At 36.1% G+C, this 21,316-nt stretch overlaps 1 protein-coding gene across 1 annotated transcript in view; it reads right to left on the bottom strand.

The window, feature by feature from the left end:
• Positions 1-21,316, bottom strand: part of MYO16 (myosin XVI) — a 366,164-nt gene that overhangs the window by 102,158 nt on the left and 242,690 nt on the right. The window contains exons 18-22 of the mRNA XM_069003962.1: positions 16,892-17,003; positions 13,452-13,569; positions 12,608-12,679; positions 11,843-11,984; positions 2,695-2,767 (exon numbers count right to left, since the gene is read on the bottom strand). Coding sequence (XP_068860063.1) covers positions 2,695-2,767; positions 11,843-11,984; positions 12,608-12,679; positions 13,452-13,569; positions 16,892-17,003 — 517 coding nt within the window. The remainder of the gene's footprint in view (positions 1-2,694; positions 2,768-11,842; positions 11,985-12,607; positions 12,680-13,451; positions 13,570-16,891; positions 17,004-21,316) is intronic.

Genomic DNA, 21,316 nt, shown 5'->3' with positions numbered 1-21,316 from the left:
TAGAACAACATGTCCCATTTTTGCTCTTATAACTTATCACATATGTTCTACACAATAAAGGCTTAGCAATGCTCACCAAGTACAAGGAAAACTGAACACTTAATTAATAATGTTTTTAACTTCTAATGCCTTCTTTTTTGCAATGGTCTATAAAAGTTTTCTCTCCACAAGCTGTCAGTCACGTCACTTTGCCTGTACAATTTATCAGGTTCATTGTGTAGGCATCATTCATCTTACTTTTCTAGTCCTTTGACAGCTGTCTTCCCTTGCATTGCTCATGAGTTGTTCCTAGACCAATTCTTCATTTGACTTTGATATTTCAATATTCTAATGCCTTCTCATTCCAAAACAAACATTGGAGTAAACAAGTTATTCTACCTGGTTTATCCATCTCTGTTTGCCTGAACCATCTTCAAACACGGTTTATTAAAACTGGCATGTGATTTGCTATCTTATTGCTCTCTTAATTATGATATTAAACTGTCTATCTACCAGCCTGATATACAGCACCAGAAAGATTCACAGAGCTACTTGGAATGTCCCCAGTTCTGGGCAATCAAGGGGTTTTAATTTTTATTGAAAACACTCACAATTATTTTTCTAAGAAAGCAGGAAAACAGATATCACAAAGAATGCCCTATCATACACAAATTTGAAAAAAGAAAAAGGTTCCTATTCCATAAAATTACCTTTCTAATGCCATTTTAAAATATGCTAATCTAAATGTGATTAAAAAATAATTTTTATGGCCCCACCACTGTCTGGCTGTAACATTTAGTGCTAACATTCGGCAATCACAGGGCTTGACACTGGGTGTGTTTGCAGACATGATGCAATGTTTTGCATGAGGAGCCTATCTGGGCTACCAAGACTGTTTATTGTAAGGGTTAATGAGCCCGGGCAGGACTCTGAAAGAGGCTAGACTGCTAGAGAAGTTCAGGCTTTTTGGGGTAAGTCTGCATGATTAGTTTGTATCACATGGTGATACAAACTGCTTCTCTTCACTGATGCTACAACCTATCACTTCAGGAATTAGGAATCATAATTACATTATGGAGTTCATATAAAAAACACTCTACTTTGTCTTTTCAGGAATGCAGTTAAGTAGGTACTGAGATAATGATTCAGAATATAACTTAATATTATTCAACAAAATGCATTCAGTCCAGGTGAAGGGACAGTAAGTGTCTCTTGAAATATATTTATTTATGAAAAATAAAATAGAAATGCAAATTTGACTTTGAAATTATCATGATTGCTATGCAGAAATCATAAAATAAATTCATTTTAACTAATTTTTCTTAGATCTTGTATTTTCTCTTCAAGCATCTTCTGTGGTTATTAAGCAGAAAATTACTTACCTCTGAAAATACAATTCATAGTATTTCATGATATCAATTGCAGATCTTTTATGAGTTTCATGACAAAAAAGCAATGCACAACAGAGTCAAAGAAAAATAACCAGTAAGTCCCAAGATGAACCCCTCTCTTTTGAGAAGCATTTAAATTGCAAATAATATTTTATTATTATTAATCAGGAGGCTTACAGTTTTGGTTTTTTTTCATATACTCAGCCTGTTAAAATGTTTTTAATTTTTCACTTTATATTTTCTCCCAAAGCCAGCATTCACAATGAGCAAATGCCTAGGAATATTGGTACACATCAACAGTCCTTAATCCAGCAGATGTTCAAGCAAGGTAGAACTGTAACAGCAAAAAGAATTTTGTGAAAGGGAAACTAGAATTTATTTTATTGCCTTCTTACATGCTCTTTTGAAGGTACAGGTAAACCCATAATGTGCTTTCAAATATTTGGAAACTGGGTAGCAATGTAAACATGTTATGCAAGCTGAACTAATGTGGCTCTATGACTTCTGTTTGACTAGAAAGAGGAAGTTGAGCCATAAAACAATGGACTGACTGGGACAAAGGGGCAAATACTGATTTCAAACAATAACAAGTCATTCGTTGCTGCTGATGCCTTCTCGATTCTTTTCTATGCTTTGATTTTTTGTTCTGCTGCATTACAGAATGAACAAACAACTGAACTACAACTGAAGCACCTCTTTGAGAGTGTTGAGTAGAGTCACTAATGCTGTCTGAAATATGTAATTCACAAGAGCTCTGGTGTTCAGTGACTAATGTTGAAGGTAGGCAAACACCTCAAAGAAACTTTGATATTTAAAAGGATTTTAAAGCATTAAGTGGCATAAATTTCAATTTATTTTCCATGGATGGAATACAATTTTTTGAAAAGTCACATGTTGTAAAGTCACACAGAGGTGAATCTGCCAGTAATGGCACTTAGCATAATGCAGCATTTTAATTTCATTTTTCTCCAAGGCATTTGAAGACCTCTTGATCTTTCTTCCAATTCAGTGTATTCTCCTTGTACTCACTGATGTAGTTGAAGTATAACTTCCACAAGCATGAAAATAAACAACACTACTTCCCTCAGATTGTCTTTCAGTGCTGATACTACCCCTCTGCAAAATCACAATAGATATTTACTATATTATTTTAGAATTGTCAACAAGACAAAACCCAGTATATAATTCATACACATATAGGTATAATGGGAAAAATATTTTAAGAGAAAATTTTCACTTTCATGTATATTTGTATTCTGATCAAAACTGGTCAATTAGAGAATTACAACAGGTACAGTAAATTCAGCAAAACATCCACACTTGCCTGTTCAAAAGTATTCTTTTGAAATTCTTCAAATCCAAAAATATCTAATACTCCAATTTCAAACACCTGGTCACTGGGGGAAAAAAAAAAGATATTACAGATAATAAGAATTCAAGCAAGTGAATAATACATCTGTTGTTTCTGACAGAAGTATTTCTGTTCTAGGACAAAAGCAGGCTGTATTTCAAAAACATGGATGAAATACACAAGCAGGCCATGTATAGAACAGAATCAAAAGTCTACTCACCAACCTGTTATGCTGAACAGAAATAAAAAAGCAGGGTTCAAGATTACTTTAGCAGCCATGCTAAAAACTGTATTTGGAAGAGAAGGAAAAAATCTTAACTTCCTTAAAGTCCAGTTTCTAAGGCTATAGGTGCCCATTTTCTGACATCAGGGGTAACCATTTCAGAGAAGTTTCAAAAATGCCTGGTTGCACTCAGTTATTCTTTCCCATTTATATTTCTTTGGCAGCCAGAATTGCTTCTACAAAATGTACTTCAAGGGAAACCTGTTAAGCACAAGTTCTTTCTGTGTCAGCATCAAGTAGAATTTCTGGGCTCAGGCTGCCCAAGAGGTTACATGTCCCAGGGGAAAGGACAGCCAGTGGTCAGGCCTGAAGAAGGCAGATGTTTGCTCTCTGTACATATAAAAGAATACTTGCTGACATTGCATCTAATATGTTGTGTGTCACTGCATGCATTCAGGGAAGGGATTTTCTTGTGGCCAAGTGGAAGGATCACAGCAGAGCAGTCAGCTAGGATTTGAACAGGAGAAATGGGAAAAGGGCAGAGGTGTTATTATTCTTACTTGCTTGGGACTGGGTCATTGTAAACCTGGTCTGGAGAGAAAACTAAATTCGCCGCAGTGAGCAAAATTAGTATTTTGGGATATTCTGTTGCCTACTTTGCAACGATAATATTGCAGGCTGCTGGTTCTGAGATCCTTCCATATTTTTTTTTTCTCCATATTCTAAGTTTCCTATATGTCTAAATCTCTGTGCATATCAGGCTATAGAGGTAAAGGAGAAAAAGGTGAACCACTGTTGAAATACAGGATTATAGTTCCATTGCAGTCATTGTAACCCCTACCACGTCATTAGATGAGGATCCATCCCTCAAAATAAATTCCTATATAGGAAACAAAATAAAATCATTTGAAAAAAATGCATATTATAAAACAAGCTGGGAAAAACAATCCTCAGGGGCAAGCAGAGCCTTTTTCAGAAATCATGCCCAAGAAGTTTGTCTTCATTTCAAAAGCACACTAGTTCAATGCACTACTGATTGTCACAGGACTAGCTGTGTGCATAAATGTCAGACAGAGATTGTTACATAATAAATCTAGTCCAGAATGGCTTTGTTGGGCAGCAGAGGTTATCAGGAGGTCGATTAGCCTCCAAGGGAATTTCTACAAGAAAAAGCATAAAGCTATATCACCACCTCCATCTCTTGCAATGAGTGCAATTTAAATTGGGTTTTAAAATGTAAGCCTCATTCACAACTGCTCCTGATTAGAGATGGAGGGTATATATTCCTTGTCACAATGTGTTTTCAACAAAACCTTTTCATTTCAATAAAGAAGAATTAAATGTTTAAAAACAAACTACCTCAGAGAAACTAGTATTGAAAATCCAGAAATACCATATTATTTAAACAAGTTTTGGAAAAAAAAAGAGAAGCTTGAAATTTCAGAATACTTGATAGGTTTTCACTCTGTTTTGTTTTTTTTTTTTTCATTTATATATAGCCTTCCTTGTAGGAAGGCAAAACATGAACTGCAATGTAACATTGTACAACAGCTGAAATATTGCATTATATTTCACAATTTTTAAGAACTACTTAACACAGAACAGCTTATCCCTTCTCTTTCTGATTCAATTAATAGATTTGAGACAGGATGGTTTACATCCCAGTTGAGTCCATGACTGTTATTTTGTCAAATTAGTCTCTCTTACTTTCCCTCAAGGAATATATAAACATTTGCATAAGGAAAAGACCAATACAAACTGACTTAATAAATTATTAAAATTCAGGCAAAACAGGAACCTGGTCCTACGTTCCAAAATTCGGGGTAAAAGCCTTAGCAGTCAGCTTATTGCCTACCTCAAACAACATTCTGTATCAAAACTGTGATATTTGTGAGAAATATCCTGGCTTGCTGGAGATGCATTTGTTGACACAAAAACATGTAGTCTCAGTGTTTCTATGAACTCCTCTTGATAATTTTGGTCTAGTGTTATTAGGAGATGCACACAGCACATTAAAAGAGCTGGAGGTTTTACATAATTAATATCTTGCCTACGGGGCAAGTATAACAGAGCTAGGCTTTGTATCCTCTACAACAGCGACATTTTATTATTACATTGTGCTATTTATGTGCAAAATCTCTACAACCATGATAGTAATCTTCTGTATTAAATTATTGCTCAGATTTTGAAAACTAAATAACAACTGACAGCACAACATCCAAATTAAAAGCACTGCTTTATATATGACTGCAAATTACTTTGCTTTTTAAATCTTTCTTCTTGTCTTTCTTTTTTTCATACCACTTTTCTTGCCAGAAGGAGGTTCCCTATGTTTTTACTGGCTAGCTGTCAATCATATTAATTCCAGCAAAATTACTTTCCTTAAATAATCATACCAGAGATTCCCAAGGCAAAATAAAGCATGAATGATTCCATGTTTACAAATGAAAGGGCATGTCACTAGTGTCTAAAAGAAAAAATATTAGAAAAAATCACTTTTTGTTCTGAAAGATTTCCTTATTTTATTATTTTATCATTTTATCATTACTAACCATCACTGACACATTTCTTCGTTATGTTTCAGATATTTAATATTTACTATGTATAACTAAAACAACTGTAGTTTTAATGGGGACTGAGACTTTGATTTCAAGTTTGACAATACTTCCCAGCATGGAAACTAGAAAAAAAGGTATTTGCTGTGTGAAGATGTTTGAAGAACTTTATCTCATACCAGCACACAGGTGTGAATACTTAAAAACAAGCATGGATGTTCACTATAAATAATTTTGGTTTTCTAATTCACAAAACAGCATTTCAGCTTACAATGTTTTGCAATGTCTCCAGTTTTTCCTTTTTTCCTCAGAACATGTCTGTAAAGATACCCTTATAGACTAGAAATACCTTTTTGATCTTGTACACTTAACAATTGTATTATAAAGAAACTACATAAAAAATCCTGGCAACTCCTGAAAACAATACACATACAGAAGACATCCTGTCTGATAATTACCACCTTGGCAGAGATCTTGCCATTCATCAAGAGATGCTCTTGAGCCATTTGCCATTCCTGGAAAGGCGAACAGGACTCCCTTTACAATATGTCTGACCCAGTGCTGCAGACGAACCTATAGAACATTATTTGTTCACTTTTTTTCCATCACAGATGGTTCTTAGCTCCAAAATCTGTAGGGTTCATTCCTTTTGTTATCTTTTGCAATCTGCCAGAATAAAGCAGTGAGATGAATCTGTTGTGGGAGGGTGATCTAATGTGTCTTTTCACCTGCCCAAGATACAACAGATTTTGCTCTTCCTCCAACTTCTGCCAGTAATGAGGAAGGCTTATGTCTGATCTTGATAAACTGGAAGTGATACTGATTAATGAGGAAATATTTCTCTGATTAGATGAAGCATACAGTCTAGCCTTCAAATGAGGTCCCTCAGAATCCTAATTAAGAAGCTCTCAGTTTTCCCAAGGGAACAGATTATACCTGTTGTCACAAACACAGTTCTTGAAGGGAATAGGCAGAATACTTCCAGTTGGATATGTTCATCTCAAACAATTACTAAACAAAACTAGTTTCTGAAACTTTTGAGGGAGATTTTTCAATAGTCTGAGATTTTTCCTGAGATTTGGTGTTGTTGCCACATCTCTCGGGTATCTTGCTCATCAACTGTAATTTTTCTTTTAGTATTACCTTAACAGGTGTGAGTCGTATATATAGAGATGGTGGCTGGACATACCACAAAGAAACACTGGCTCCATATCTGACAAACACTTTTTTGAGTGACTTGACAGTTACGGCAGGAAGTAAGAAGTATATTTGCCAGTGGGCTCAAGATCTACAGCTCTTTCCTTAGTAGCACGTACTCTTCTTCAGTTCTTTCAAGTAAAATTTGTTCTGGGCTTTAAAAAATTGAATTATCTTGTTTAATGAAACATTGGAAATTATCCAGAATGAAGCAGATTTCAAATTATGATATTATGTACCATATTAGATTAGATGCTTTGTACTGTTTGTCACTTTTAAAAGATTTCCCTACCTCCACATATAAAAACAATTCTCATTATGCTGTGGGTTCATGCTCTGAACAGGAAGTTCCTTTCCCTCCTTCCTGCACTCCCAGCAACCTTCTATTGAGTCCAGTAAAAGACAAATAAATGTTTTAGGTTTTTTTCTGATATTTTTTCTGAAGCTGAGAACATTTATGTTCCAGAATATCTTGTTCTATAAATTAGATAGTGTACTAAGAATTTTGTAAATGGGACGTCTGACATCTTTCCTTTGCCCAAATAAATGTTCCTACTGCTGCTACCCTCTGGCACTATTTGAATTTTGATGGGTACAAGACTATACAGTCAGAATAGAAAAGCTTTCAGAAACTCCCTATTTAGAAATATTCTGTATGCTCTTTTTGCAACAGAATTCTATGGCTGACCTAGTGATACAGACAGAAAATATAACTGAATGCCAGCTTTCTTTGTTTGTCTGTAACACTGCCACGTAAGAATCTCAGAATGGGTCAAGTTGGAAGTGACCACAGCAGGTCATCTGGTCCAACCTCCCTGCTCAAGTAGGGACATCCCAGAGCACATGGCACAGAATTGCATCCAGGTGGTTTTTGAATATCTCCAGTGAGGGAGACTCCACAACCTCACTGTAAAAAAGTTCTTCATGTTCAGGTGGAGCTTCCTGTGCCTCAGTTTCTGCGCATTGCCTCTTTTACTATTGCTCAGTACCACTGAGCAGAGCCTGGCTCCATCCTCTTGACACCCTCCCTTCAGAATTTGTAGACAGGGATGAAGTTCCCCTTTCAGCTGTCCTTTCTCAAGACTAAACAGGCCCAACTCTCTTGGACTCTCCTCATAGGAGAGATGCTCCAGTCTCTGAATCATCTTTGTTGCCCACTGTTGGACCTGCTCCAGGAGTTCTGTGTCTCTCTTGCCCCGAGAAGCCCAGAACTGGACACAACACTCACTTGGGCTGAGTAGAGGGACACGATCACCTCCCTTGACTGGCTGCCAATCTTCTTCCTAATGCAACCCAGGACACCATTGGCCTCCTTGGACAGGACACACTGCTGGCTCATGGACAGCTTGTTGTCCACCAGGACCCCCAGGTCCTTCTCCACAGAGCTGCTTTCCAGCGGATCAGCCCCCACCCTGTACTGCGGGAGGAGGTTGTTCCTCCCCAGGTGCAGTTCCCTGCATTTGCCTTTGCTGAATTTCAGGCAGTTCTTCTCTGCCCATCTCTCCACCATGTTGAGGCCCTTCTGAAGGGCTGCACAGCACTCTGGGGTATTGGCCACTCCTCACAGCTTTGTGTTATTACCAAACTTACTGAGGAAGCATCTATCCCATCATCCAGGTCATATATGAGTAAGTTAAACAATACTGGGCCCCGTAATGGACTCTGAGGGTGACTGCTAGTGAGAGGCCTCCAGCTAGACCCAGACCCTCTGGGACTTGCTGTTCAGCCAGGTTTTAGCTACCAAATATGTATCAGCTTTTTATCAGGTTTTATCTACAAAGAGAGAAAATGTTTCCTAACTAGCTCATAAAATAACATGCCCTCAACTTACTAGCAGGCAGGGAACACAGTATCAAGATTTTCTCAAGCCCATATACCTAATTAGCTTGTTTTCCATGAGAAAAGAAAAACAGTATTTCAGAAGAATTCACAGGCATTCTTAAATCCCCATAAAGAGAAAGACCTCTTGCAGAATGAGTCAGGAATTGTTAAAACATTACCTTAAGTCATTTCATTACTCATTTGGATCACTAGATCCAACTTTGCCAATGTGCAATCAGTTACCTCAAAATGTCACATTAAGGCAACCATGAATCTACAAAACTGAACATCAGCATACTTATCTAAATGAAGGTAAAACAGTAGTAAACTTCGAAGAGTTAAGAGTCTTAGGAAGAAATTCACCTAGACTATTTTGATAATAATAAAATCACTAGAATAGGAAATCAATATATAGATCAGTGAAGACAAATATCAACAATTAAAAAAAAATAATTATAAGCTCTTGTGAGAAATGTTAATAGCTTTCTTCTAATTCTACTCTAGGGGCCAATTAAGTTTTTTTTTAAATAATATGAGAATGAATAAAAAACCTCAGATCTTGCAACCAGTCTAAACTAGCATGTAGGGTTATAATTTAGTTAAAACTAGACAAAATTTTAAGTTTTTATGAAAGAGAACAACATTTCTAAAGGTGTGTTTTCTCACTTAACACCATTATTAAAATTCTTGTTTTATACCTATTGAGTAGTATTACAAAGTAATGAATTTGCTGGATTCTGGCAACACTTTTTACTCTCTGTACTTTGTACTTTTAGAGCTTGTTCTTTGCAGTTTGTCACAGCATCATCTTCCTTCGCTTAGATTTAATGATAATTATTGCTTTTATTTTGACTGAAACCTGTCACAAACTATTTCATAGTAAATATAAATCAATATTAAATACCAAAATCAAGTATTTCCACCATAAAAGTTAAACATAGATAACCAGTTTCCTCAAAAATGCTAAGATCAAATGCTTCTTTTAGAGTTACTAAGCCAATAAATCTAATTTTATTGTTTCATAAATTCTCACTGAAGTGTGATGGAAATGCAACTAAACTGCCTCACAACAAAACAAGAAAACTGATTTAGAAAACTTATTCCAGGTTTCTGATCAAGGCTTCATTCCATCTGATAAGCAATAATTCTGTCAGTTTCCAACCTGGGAATACAGTGTGGCCTGGAATTATCAGACTTATTTGTCACATAAGTTAATGTTTTTGGTGGCTCTTTAAGCAAAGGTTTATTAAAACTGGACCAAACTGGAGATACAATGCTGCTAATTGATAGTTACTCAGATGTATTTGAAGTAAATCTGACCCACAAATCACAAATTCATTGCAGTAACCCAGTTTGCACCTAGAACTGTTCTATGCCTTGATTTATTCCTCCAAGTTAAGCAATATGATTAGGATGGACCCCAAAAAAAAGAGAAAAGGGTGTGGGCCATTTTAACTGAGGTTCAAATATTAGTGTAGGATGATCAACTTAATTTTCATTTAAGCTACTTAGCTTCAAGTTTGGAAAGGGAAGGAAGCTGATTTTGGCCCGATAAAATTTAGTATATCTTGTCAGTACTGCCAATTAATACTGAGCTGGTTAGCTTTCTATAACCAGCCTAAATGAAGAACTGCCCATTTTCAAGCATAGGTATAATATGTGGCCACAGTAGACTATTGCAAATTCCTCACTTCTGATACATCAAACAGCTGTCCTGTTTTAGCTGTAACTTACAACCTCACAGAGTCTTCAAGTTACTTCACAGGTAGAAATAGTTTCACTGAGAAATATTTTTACAAGGTAGAAGTCTCTTCTTCTACCTCGAGATTTCACTAAAAGGAGAGTACAAGGTAATATACAAACAACTTTGACTTTCTTTATTTGAAGATCCTATGATATCTAGAAATCATAGGTTTATATTAGCAACAGAGATACACAACACCTATTCTGAAAGACTGTGAGACATAAAATTTTAAAATTACAGACTGAAAAATTATTTCAAATAATTTTAATAGATTTTTAATATACCAATTCTAAATTTCTCTCTCAACAACCACTACAAAAAAAGCTCACTGTAGTTAGAAATGCCTGAGCTAGATTGTTGTCTGTCACAGACATGCACTGAGCTAAGCCTCTGTTCCATATGTCCTAGGAATGAATGAGGAAGAATTGTGACCTCATGCCTTTCCTTATTATGAACAGAGTATGACAAATTAGGACGTGGATTGGAAAATTGCTCTAGCTTAGTGTCACAAACAGACAAGCAAAATCATTCCATGTTACTTCTGATTGCCTTCAGCAGGAAGTGAGTGGTGTATATCACCACACACTCTAGTGGTGTATGTATAATGACAGATTTTAGGTGTAGAAAGCTGAGTTACTCAGGCATGGAACCTTTTTCTCTTAGCTACACTCATGGAAGAGAAATGTGATTTGTCACTGATTGGTCTATGAATAAGGATAAAAATAAGATTCTGAAGTCCCTGAACTCCAAAAGAGGGCACCTTATAAGAATTTGTCCTATGCAGCCATGGAGATACGATATAAAGAAAACTTACTTACCAAAGTTCCCCATCTGTCATTAGTGGATTACCATTTACCAGTAATTCCAAACCATTCGTATTTCACGTTCATAAGAAAGCTCAGCTGAGCATATGAGCTGTTGAACTTTGATTAAGTCACATGCATATGATATCTAATTAGGTCTACTGACTTAGTTTGTTACTTTGATTCTACTGAGATCTTCTTTTTATTGCTGTTCCTTTGTTTCTTGACTGCTCCACTGATGCACATTAATTAGCATTCATTTTTCCAAGAAACCACGCTAGATAGCAACAGCATTGCATTTAGAAGATGCTAACCTAGAGAACATTCTTAGAACATTTAATTCAGTTAAGTTTAAACGTTCATTTGAAGGCCTTTGAAAAAAATTCTGTTTTTAATACCCTGTGCTAAGATCACTGTTTTGGGAAGTATGTTCTGCATTAAAAAAGCAACAAGCAGCATTTTGCACGTTGAAAGACATAGCTCATTCTGTGTTGTCAAGTCCTAAAAGGCTACTAATTGTAACCACCAATGTAGATTACTGCAAAATCTAAGGCCTCCTATATAAGCAAATAAATAAAAAAATCTGTTACAGTAGAAACAACTAGAAGGAATGGCCAGTGCTTTAAAGATCCAAGTATCATTGTCATGCTATTATAAAATGCTTTAAAACATTATCAGTGTGCATTAAATTCCACCATTTAATGGAATCCTGTTTCTTTTATGGTTCTGAATTTGAACAGATAATGGAACACCTAATAGTTTCCAATGGCACTCCTACCTGCCACTCTCATCTTGATTTTGAAGGTAGCAGTTGATTGTGTTGACTAAAAAGCTAAATAAACGACCATATAGAGATTTCGCCAAGAGATCCCGGTAAAAATCTGCAATCTCTATAGTGTGCCTCCGAACAATTGTGTCTCCTAAAAGAAGAAGCAGAAAATAGAGATGAAAGTGTGTTGTAAACTTTGCCTTAAGTAATTTTAGTTACAATAAATTTAGCTACTTCTCCTTTGCCAAACATTTACATGGTGTTAGCTTTTTTCTGAAGCCTCCAGTGCAAGATGAGAAGACTGTCAACACTCAAAACATTTTTAGTTTGGAAATACATGCCTTTATACTTTGTTCAAAAAGTATAAAGTACCACATAGAGTATGAGTACCACGTAGAACCAGTATTTTACTGAAAATATTTTTTTCAGATGTTTTTTCCCAAGACACTCCAGTTGATTACAGTTCTTACTAATACTATCTATTAATATCTAATCTGTTATCTTGACACACTTTCGTAACATTGATCAAGTTAGGAGCTCATCAGCATCACAGTGTGAAACTGCTTTGTTCCATATTACAAAGGCATTTCTAATTTGGTGGCCCAGTCTGATTTACTGCCTGGCAGATAAGCCTACATATTCCTCAGAGGGAATGTGTACAGGACCATATAAGAAATAAGGAACAAAAATCACCAGCTTTTAAATTTTTTAAATCAGAAGGATCAAAATGCCACCAGGTCTGATCTATAAGAATGTAAGCTTAGAAAAGATTACCTTTAAAATACTGAACATCAGTTGTTAAGGCTGAAGCAAGCTCATCTGGTGAAACCTGCAGCATCCCTGCCACTGAAATGAAAAGAAAATGTAAACAAAGACTAATTTATGCTATACTACACATTTCATTTTTTACAGCAGACTTTCTTCTGTATATTTCTTTTTGAATAGTGAAAGAATCCAAACATTAAAGAAAAGGGTGCTGTCATAGGAGTAATCAAAATTAATGAACACATTCAATTGGATTACTGTAATCAGTACTTTGTGAAGTTTTAATATATCTGTATATTACATTATAGCTTTCTTTCCCCTTCAAAGATTACTCAGGACTCTCCCCAGGGTTTGGCAGACTTTCTATGGTATTAGAGTTAAGGTATGCCACTTATTGACGTTCTGTATCCATAAGCCACTTGCAAGACATTTGTTAGTGACCAAGAGGGCAAACTTCAAAGCACTGAAACAAGAGACCCTTTTAAGACATAGATTTTGAATGTAAGGAATTCAATTCAAGGCAAATTGTTCAGCTGTTGACAAGCGCTGCAGAAGCATTTTAAAAGAAGACTGCACAAAGTACACTGTACATTTTCTTTTGGCAAATAATAGAATTAAATATGACATTTAATTAGATAATTTGAAATATTGGCATTTTATTTCATTCCATAAAAATCTGTAATTTATAAAACATCCAAGTCAATTGGATACTGTCTTCCCACAGTAACTTATGAATTTTCAGAAGTCATTTTTTTTGTCTCCCTGGATTTGTGTTTCCATCTGTCGGTGGAACAGTGCAACTTCCCTGCTGTGGGACCGAGCAGGTGATGCTCCAAGGTCACATCCTACTGACCTTGTTCCAGTAGCTGCAGGTCTGACACGAATGCTGTCTCAGCGTCTGTCAGAGCCGTAAAGCGAATGTCTCCAAGATGCAGAATTGCTGAGAGAATTACAAACAGGTTCTCCACCTCCTGCACACATTTTTTGCAGAATTAAAGATAAAGAAAAGATTTGTTGGGCACACCAGTGAAAGGCAATGCTTTATAAAAACACAAATTCTCTTAGTTTCTATCACTGCCATTTGATAATTTGAAAAGTATTCACGTGTGAATTATTAACAGGAAATCTAAAATCAAACTGGAACCTAGCCAGGACATGAACCAACAAAATTACTTTTTATTTCCTTTGTTTTAATGTAAGTCACCTTAACCACTAGGTTAAGAATGTTTTTCAGAATGTGGTAACAACACTGAAATATCTTGAATGGATGCATTATTTCTACAAGAAATAAAACATATCTTGTCCATAGAGAATTTCCATTGAGACTATTTATGTATCTGGGAATAGCAAGGGGTTTTTTGCATCAACCAAGTGAATTCACAAACAAAGTGTTTAGCTCTAAATTAAAAGAGGTTCCTGGTACTAAAAGCTGTAACTAAGGTCTGCAAGAAACACAAGCAACCTTCCTTACCCTCACACTTTCCCTCCAGGATTGCATAATCTTTTGCAATGTTTCAGATTGTGAAGCACTTATCTTTAGGGGCAGATTTTTCCTGGCCTCATTTTTAGCACAGCAAGAAGAAAATTAACTTTCTTTGGTTGTTTTGGTTGGTTAATTATTGTTAAAAATATTTTTAAATTTAAGCAAAAATATGATCCATGAAATATGACCCTTAAATCTTAAAATATGGAAAGCATTGTGTGTTTTTGGAAGATTTTTTTAAGGTCAGTTTTATAACAATGGTGCTTCTTAAAATTGTAAAACAGGAAACCTGATATGCACTATAATATTACATGGAATTGTGCACAGCAAAGTTAATTGATGATTCTTGAAATATTTTTGAAAAATAGTATTTGGAATCTGATTCTGATGAAACTGCAGAAGTGACAGTGAGAACCCTCACTTATCAGAATCTGCAGACTAAGATTATAAATACATTACTAATGAAATACTTAGCTAATACATCCTCTTTATTCTCAAGTTTTCTTCTTCTTTTCTTCATGTTCCTTTCCCTAATAAACATGCCAATCATCAAAAGGCATTAAAAAAGCTTACATTCTTTCTGGGATAGACTGTGGCACCTCCAGTGCTGTTTAAGCATGTTTGAGTCTCTAAACTACGTTTTAAGACAAGAACATCAATCTCTTGCAGTATGAGATAGATGTCTATAGGGCAATTTTGTGTATTTTAGTCTTACACAGTACCAAAGCTGAAGATTCAGAAAAACCCAATATATACAGGCAAAGTCTGAACAAGATAACTCTTAAAATAGAAGTTATGCTAATATAGCATTCAAACTAGGGTGCTATACCCTGCTTCTTGGAATGGCATCTCAGGCAAGATGAAGTGGCACACTAGCACTGCACTCTCCTTGCTTGTAGGTTAACTCATTCAGAACTGGTTTGGGGATGACTGTACATCACTGAATGGCAGTGGGCTGGAACAGCTGTTGGTTCTGCTGATTTTGGTGAGGTCTCAGGTATACTTCACATTCCAGATTCTCAAGCACTTTTTTATTGTGTAAATGCATGTTCCCCCACCTTTAAAACAGTAATTGTTTTTAATGAACATTAACATGCTTTGGACAATACCATTAATGACTGCTACAGAATTTTTATGTAGCTCTTCAAAAATATTATCTACTGTATCATTAAATGTGGCTAGGTAGTCAAGGAATGATACCTACAGATCTTTCCACGTACCTCAAAAGTAATGGGTAGCAATTTTAGGAATGTGGTTTTTTCTGTGTACTGCCCTCTAACGTTCAACACAGGAGATGAGCCTGAAGTACTTGAGAGTTCCACAGACTTCTCACCCCCTAAATATTATTCTAATGCTGCCTGAATACAGAGGAGCCTTCAAGATGGTTTACACTTTTCTGAGGTGTAACTTCTTTTCAAGAACTCTGAGCAAAGTGAAGTATTGGACTCAAAAGAATATTGTATATGAAGCATTCTCAGACAGTTACCACAGGCTTTTAAATCATGATTCCTTTTGCATTCAATTATTTACTAATGAGCTGAATTTCTTCCTCAACAGAACAGAAACATTAATGAAAGAGCAAGAGAGATCCACTGAACTGGGAACACTGGGCTAAACCCAGAAGTGTCTGGACATTTTTGCTATTGAAATCTACTGGTACAGAGCTTGAGCCACTAAGAGTAGCCATATGTATTCAATTGTATTCAATGTATTCAATTTTGTACATGGTCTCATGAACATTCATGAAAATGAACCCTACTCTTCATTACATTGAAAGGTGACATTCGTTACTACCTTAACGAGGGAATGCCAAACAGCTCCATGATGTACCACCACCACCACCACAGAAGTCTAACTAACACCTAAATAAAAGCTTCAACAAATTCAGAAATTTTTTGCTGATAGCCCTTGATGCTTTTTTATTACAACTCCTGCCTATCTGTCATTTTTGATGATGACCTAACTTAGAGTTACATTAATTTTTGTCCCTTTTTTCTAATGATATACTACAGGGGGAAGTTTTTACCTCCTTCTAAAACTACTGTTGCTTATGCATTTCTCTTGCAGATGTGTTCCAGCTACAGTGTGCTAGGTAGCATATACATATGTAAGAAATATGGGGAGTTTTTTAAGCGTTCTAGTATTCCAAAGGGATACACAGTTTACATGAGTTCTTGTATGCATCCTTCTATTTCTTCTGATTTTCATCACACCTCTGTCCTCCAGAACCACTTCTTGATTAATTTTCCAAATTATCTTCTTCATTAACTTCATAGGATTAAAGGCAAACAGCAGGCCTATCTTCTTGTTGCTTTCGGGGAAATAAGTCAGCTCTTTCAAGTTACCCAGCTCTTATTTTCTTTGCCTAAATAGGTATTTACTTCTTTTCAGGTGAGCATATGTGCATTTCACAAAATTAAAAAGGATGGGGAGATAATCAGGAAGAGGAAAAAACTTCTGTGGCTTTTATGAGGTGTCTGTCATATGGGATTTGATTGCTTCTTTTTATCTATGTAATTTAATTGTTCAGAGTATTACACCTTGAAGCTGTTTTGTGAATCTTTAAGAATGAAAAAGATTTACATTGTTGGTTCTGTGTCTAATTAAATGTGATTATAGTAATTTCCCTGGAGTAAACTAGTGCTGTATTTGTTTCAAGGTCTTAACCAACAGGAAAAAAAAGAAAAAAGAAAAAAAGATGGAAAGGAGCTTCTTTCCCCACAAAAGGTTATCTGTGAGAGTTACTTATGACCTGCTTTCAACTAATATAATTCTTTTAGCCACAAATAACATAAGCTCATGTAACTTACCAGGCTGTTGAATCCCAGAGCACCTAGAGCTTGTTTTAGTATGGTTAATTTCTCCCTGTTTTGAGGGTTGGCTGCTAACATTGTCTCTTCTGATACACTCTGGCTTAGATACCTGCACAGAGGAAAACCAGCATATATGGTATTTAGAAGGCAAATTTACAATGATAAAATTTTTGAAGTTAAACTCCAACTTTACATTTCTAATCAGGTTTATTGCAGATTTTTCTCAGCCTTTGGAGGGAACAGTACCAGTGACAGAATAGTGTGTATTTCTTTCTTAAACTTTTGCATAAAGACTCCCCCCAACCCCAACTTTATCCCTACATGTAAGCTAGAAGTTCAGACTGGATTTGTACCACTGCCAGTTTTGCCATTCTTGCACTACCAGAGATTCCCCTTCAGAAGGAAGATTTGAGGAGAACTTCTGATAACTCTGACTGCTTTAAATTCCTCTCTTGCTGGCTAGGCAATAGATCAGCCCTTAACTGCCACAATGACCATTCCTTCCCCCAGCAGCTGAATGGGTGATGGGTGTACTCAGCATCTCTCAGAATGAAGCAGTAACAGAGTACACAGAACAGTAAGTGTACAGCCCTTAAGGCTGTACAGCTTTGCAAGCTGGGAAGCAAAAGGAAATTCTATGTACCTTCCCAAAGACTGATTAGAAGAGAGAGACACCTAGTGCAGCAGCTAACTCAGGAAAGAAAAGAAAAATCCAGAAGCAACATAAAGAATAATAAAATTAATCAAAAACTATAGCAAAACAGATTTTTTAAAAGTGCAGCAATCTAGCCTTTACAACCATTTATTTTGAGCCTCTTGAAGTAAGTCTGTATTTTTAAAAGTATTCAGGTATTTTGACAGAGCTGAAATCACTAAGGATGAGCCGTCTGAATATCTTACAGGACCTGACTTTGAATTACATCATACTGAGAATGTAAGATTTTTTTCTTTTATCATTTTCATTAAATTATCATTGTCATTAAAATACATATTCATCACACAATCTGCAATCTTCACAACTGTCACTTAGATAGACAAAAGAACTCTCCACACCTCTATCCAAATAACATCATCACTACACCAGCAAAGGTGTACAATTTGTACACATTCCAGCCCTCACCCTTCACCACAATTACAACAAAAATTCCCCACAATTATTCTGCTCTCTACTAATGTTCAGTCCACGATCTTTCACTTAAGTATGGAAAGCAATACTGGTTTAATTTTTGACAATTCTTGTTTACAATCATGTTCTAGTAGCACTATAGAGGAGACAGTTTCAAAATTAACTCCTGTTTCCACAAAAGGTCTGGCAACTCTCCAGTTGGGGTGGTAGTTCTTATAAGGGTGGCCTTTTACATGAATGTGTGTAGGAAGAATTATTAATATTTGCACTTTTCTAACTGATAATGAGGTTTAAGTAGTACACACAATGAAATACAAAGTGCAGTTTTAGCGGATCCATACCAGATTTACCAGTGTGGATTTCCCTTGCAGTCATAATGGCGTAAGTTACCCCAGCAGGTGGGCATAAGAATAATGATGGGGTTAAAAACATGTGCCTGGGTGCATAAGTACCTTTTGCACCTGCAGGGGGACTAACTCAGCAGATACCTCAAGTACGAACAAGCCTCTCACATCAGTGGATGAAACTGGTGGTTCACACAACCACTGAGAACTTGGGTCTGTTAGCATCACTGCCAGAGCTTAGCACTGGTTCCTCAAGGTTACTAAAACATTAATTTTGTCAGATTGAGGTAGGTACAAATCATAGCACAGCTGTCAAATCAGCTAGAGCAGATGATACAAAGTATAGCCAGCTTTATGTTGTTTTTTTTCCTGGGGTTTTTTGCATTGCCTGCAGGTTCAAAAGGAGCCTAGAATACATCTGATCCTGAATCTGGCATAGAACCTATTGATATAAAGGTTAATACATCAGAAAATTTTCCACTCTTCTGAACTGCTGCATGAGTTTATGCCAGTAACGTGTTATGCATCATGTGTTGGTGGCATTTTTGATCCATAATTAGGAAATTTACAGCAGCAGACATTCTGCTGTCAAAATATTCTATTGTTGAATGTTGTAGGAGTTGGAAGCATATGGCCATTTCTGCAAAAAAAGCCTCCTCCTCAATGGTTTTCTCCCTAAATAACTCTTTGTCTCTCTCTCTGTACTGAGCAGGGAGTAGTCTTTCCTGTCCTGTGAAGAGAATACCCCACACTTCTCCTTTTTAAGTAACCCCATTTAACCAGCACTTTTTTAGCACAGTTGAAATGCTAGCGGGAACTGTTGTTGCAAAAAGCTGTGTGAGCACGACCAACACTCATGAAAGCAGGCTGCAGCACAGCACAGTGGTGCAGAACGTTCACTCTGAGAGGAAAGAGCTGAGCTGTGGCATGAAACAGCTCATGTCAGTTCTTGCCTTCAGCACAGTGCTTGTGGATACAGCAGGGGGCAAAATGGGTACCTGCCAAACCAGGTGCCTATGGCTCTAACAAACCATCCATAAACTGCAGCATCTGCTGGGACTTGCCTGTTGGAAGAGAATCTGACTTTCCCAGCAATACACATCCTGAAGACTTAATCAGCAGATGTGCTGGTGCTCTTGGAAAGGGATGCAGTTGGACATTTTCTAAGGTGCACTTCAATTTAGTTTCCCCAGTCTAAAAGCAATTAAATTATTTTATAACATTTCATGAGGCCCACTCATTTCCAAACTATTGAAGGACTAATGAAAGATGAAAAATTGCTTTGAAGATTTGCACATTTGACTGTTACATGTTTATAATATAGAGTATACTCATATTAAGGATGAATTAATTGTACAGAGTACTTGGAACTGCTGATGGATATCATACAACCCTTACAAAATGTAGGAAATACACCATGTAACATAATATATTCTAGCCATACAAAGAAACACATTGTCCTAATTATTAAGTTCATTCTGCCTCAGAAACATAGCAATCTTTAGATAGCAATATTTTTTTTCTAGAACAGTTCCCTGGCATCTCCTTCTTTCCACCTTAAAAGTGTTGAGGACTACAAGGGTTTGAGACACCATTTGTGTCAGAAGAGTTCTTAATTTGTCCCCTCTCCTGCAAAAATAAGGAAAGGGGAAAGAGATGTGTCACAGTGCAGAAGTCCTAAGAATAATAAACATTCCTTGGTTGCAGATGCATCACATTTCCATAAAATGTAAACTTCTTTCCAGGATGTGTATCTTTCGTCATATTTATAGTGCATTTTTGTCTTTCGACATTCAAGTGGCCTGGGCAGAATGGCCACTGATGAAGAGGAACTAAACGGCTTAAAACATATTTTGAACCTACAGTGGAGATTTTACTTAGGTTTTTGCTATTGTGAACTATAGCCATGCAAGCCTACAATGTTACTTGAGTGTGTGCAATGTTCCTGTAAGTTTCCAACCAGATAGTCTGTGGTCAAATGTAAACCAGACCCAGTGACTCCTGAGTTCTTTGTTGCTGATAATTTTAGTAAAAGAGGTACTACAGCTACACAATCCAGAGCTGATGCACACAGGCTGTGCACCAGTTTCGTGCTTACTTAGTGCAGTTTTACTAGCCTTACTGCCATATCTCTGTACAAATTCACTCTGCAAATGCACACTCACATTAGTTTACCATAGTTTTAGATTCTCAGATTTTGGATGAAGTTGAGCCTTTTAATTGAAGGTAGCTACTCAGACAGATGATATTTATATCTCTGGCAAAGTGACAAACCAAAGAGTTTATGCAGTTCTAGTAATTAACCTCTTTCTGCTGACTGTGTAACAATTTTTTTAAATCCTACCCCATGCTGGCATTTGCATTGGACTAGTACTTTTAACAGAAAGTTTATCAGCACACAAAACATAGTTTTAAAGACATGATCAGTGATTTTTATTTCAAAAAAGAAGAAACTCACTGATTCACAAAATGTCTTTTCCTAAAGATAAACTAATCTAATTGTAATATAGTCACTTTCAGTAAAGCACAATGCTGCATTGGATAGAGAAGTTCTCGTGAAATGTAAAAGAGATTATATGGGTTTTCTTTCTCTTTTTTTTCTAATAGTTCTAATTTGCAGCATTGTAACAATCTCATCTATTCTAGTCTCTAAAAGGAAAAAAATACTATTTAGAAGAAAAAGTCAATGCTGGTAATTTTTTAGTATATTGCTTATCATAATATGCAATTTTTGAACCATTATTATAATGACAATATTGATCAAATTTTCAGGTAGGAGTGCGACTGCTACAACCAAGAGTATAAAAAAGTACTTAGTATGACATTAGTTTCTTAAACATTAACCACCCATATAATTAAATAATTACCTTACCTTTTTACCTTATCATTCTCATTATAATTGTTACACTCATCACAATCATTCAACTTATATATTTGGTACACAGATCTCAA

The sequence above is a fragment of the Aphelocoma coerulescens genome, chromosome 1 (assembly GCF_041296385.1).
Source record: "Aphelocoma coerulescens isolate FSJ_1873_10779 chromosome 1, UR_Acoe_1.0, whole genome shotgun sequence".
Lineage (NCBI taxonomy): Eukaryota > Metazoa > Chordata > Aves > Passeriformes > Corvidae > Aphelocoma > Aphelocoma coerulescens.
Note: the sequence above shows the minus strand (reverse complement) of the source record. Positions and strands in the feature narration are given on the sequence as shown.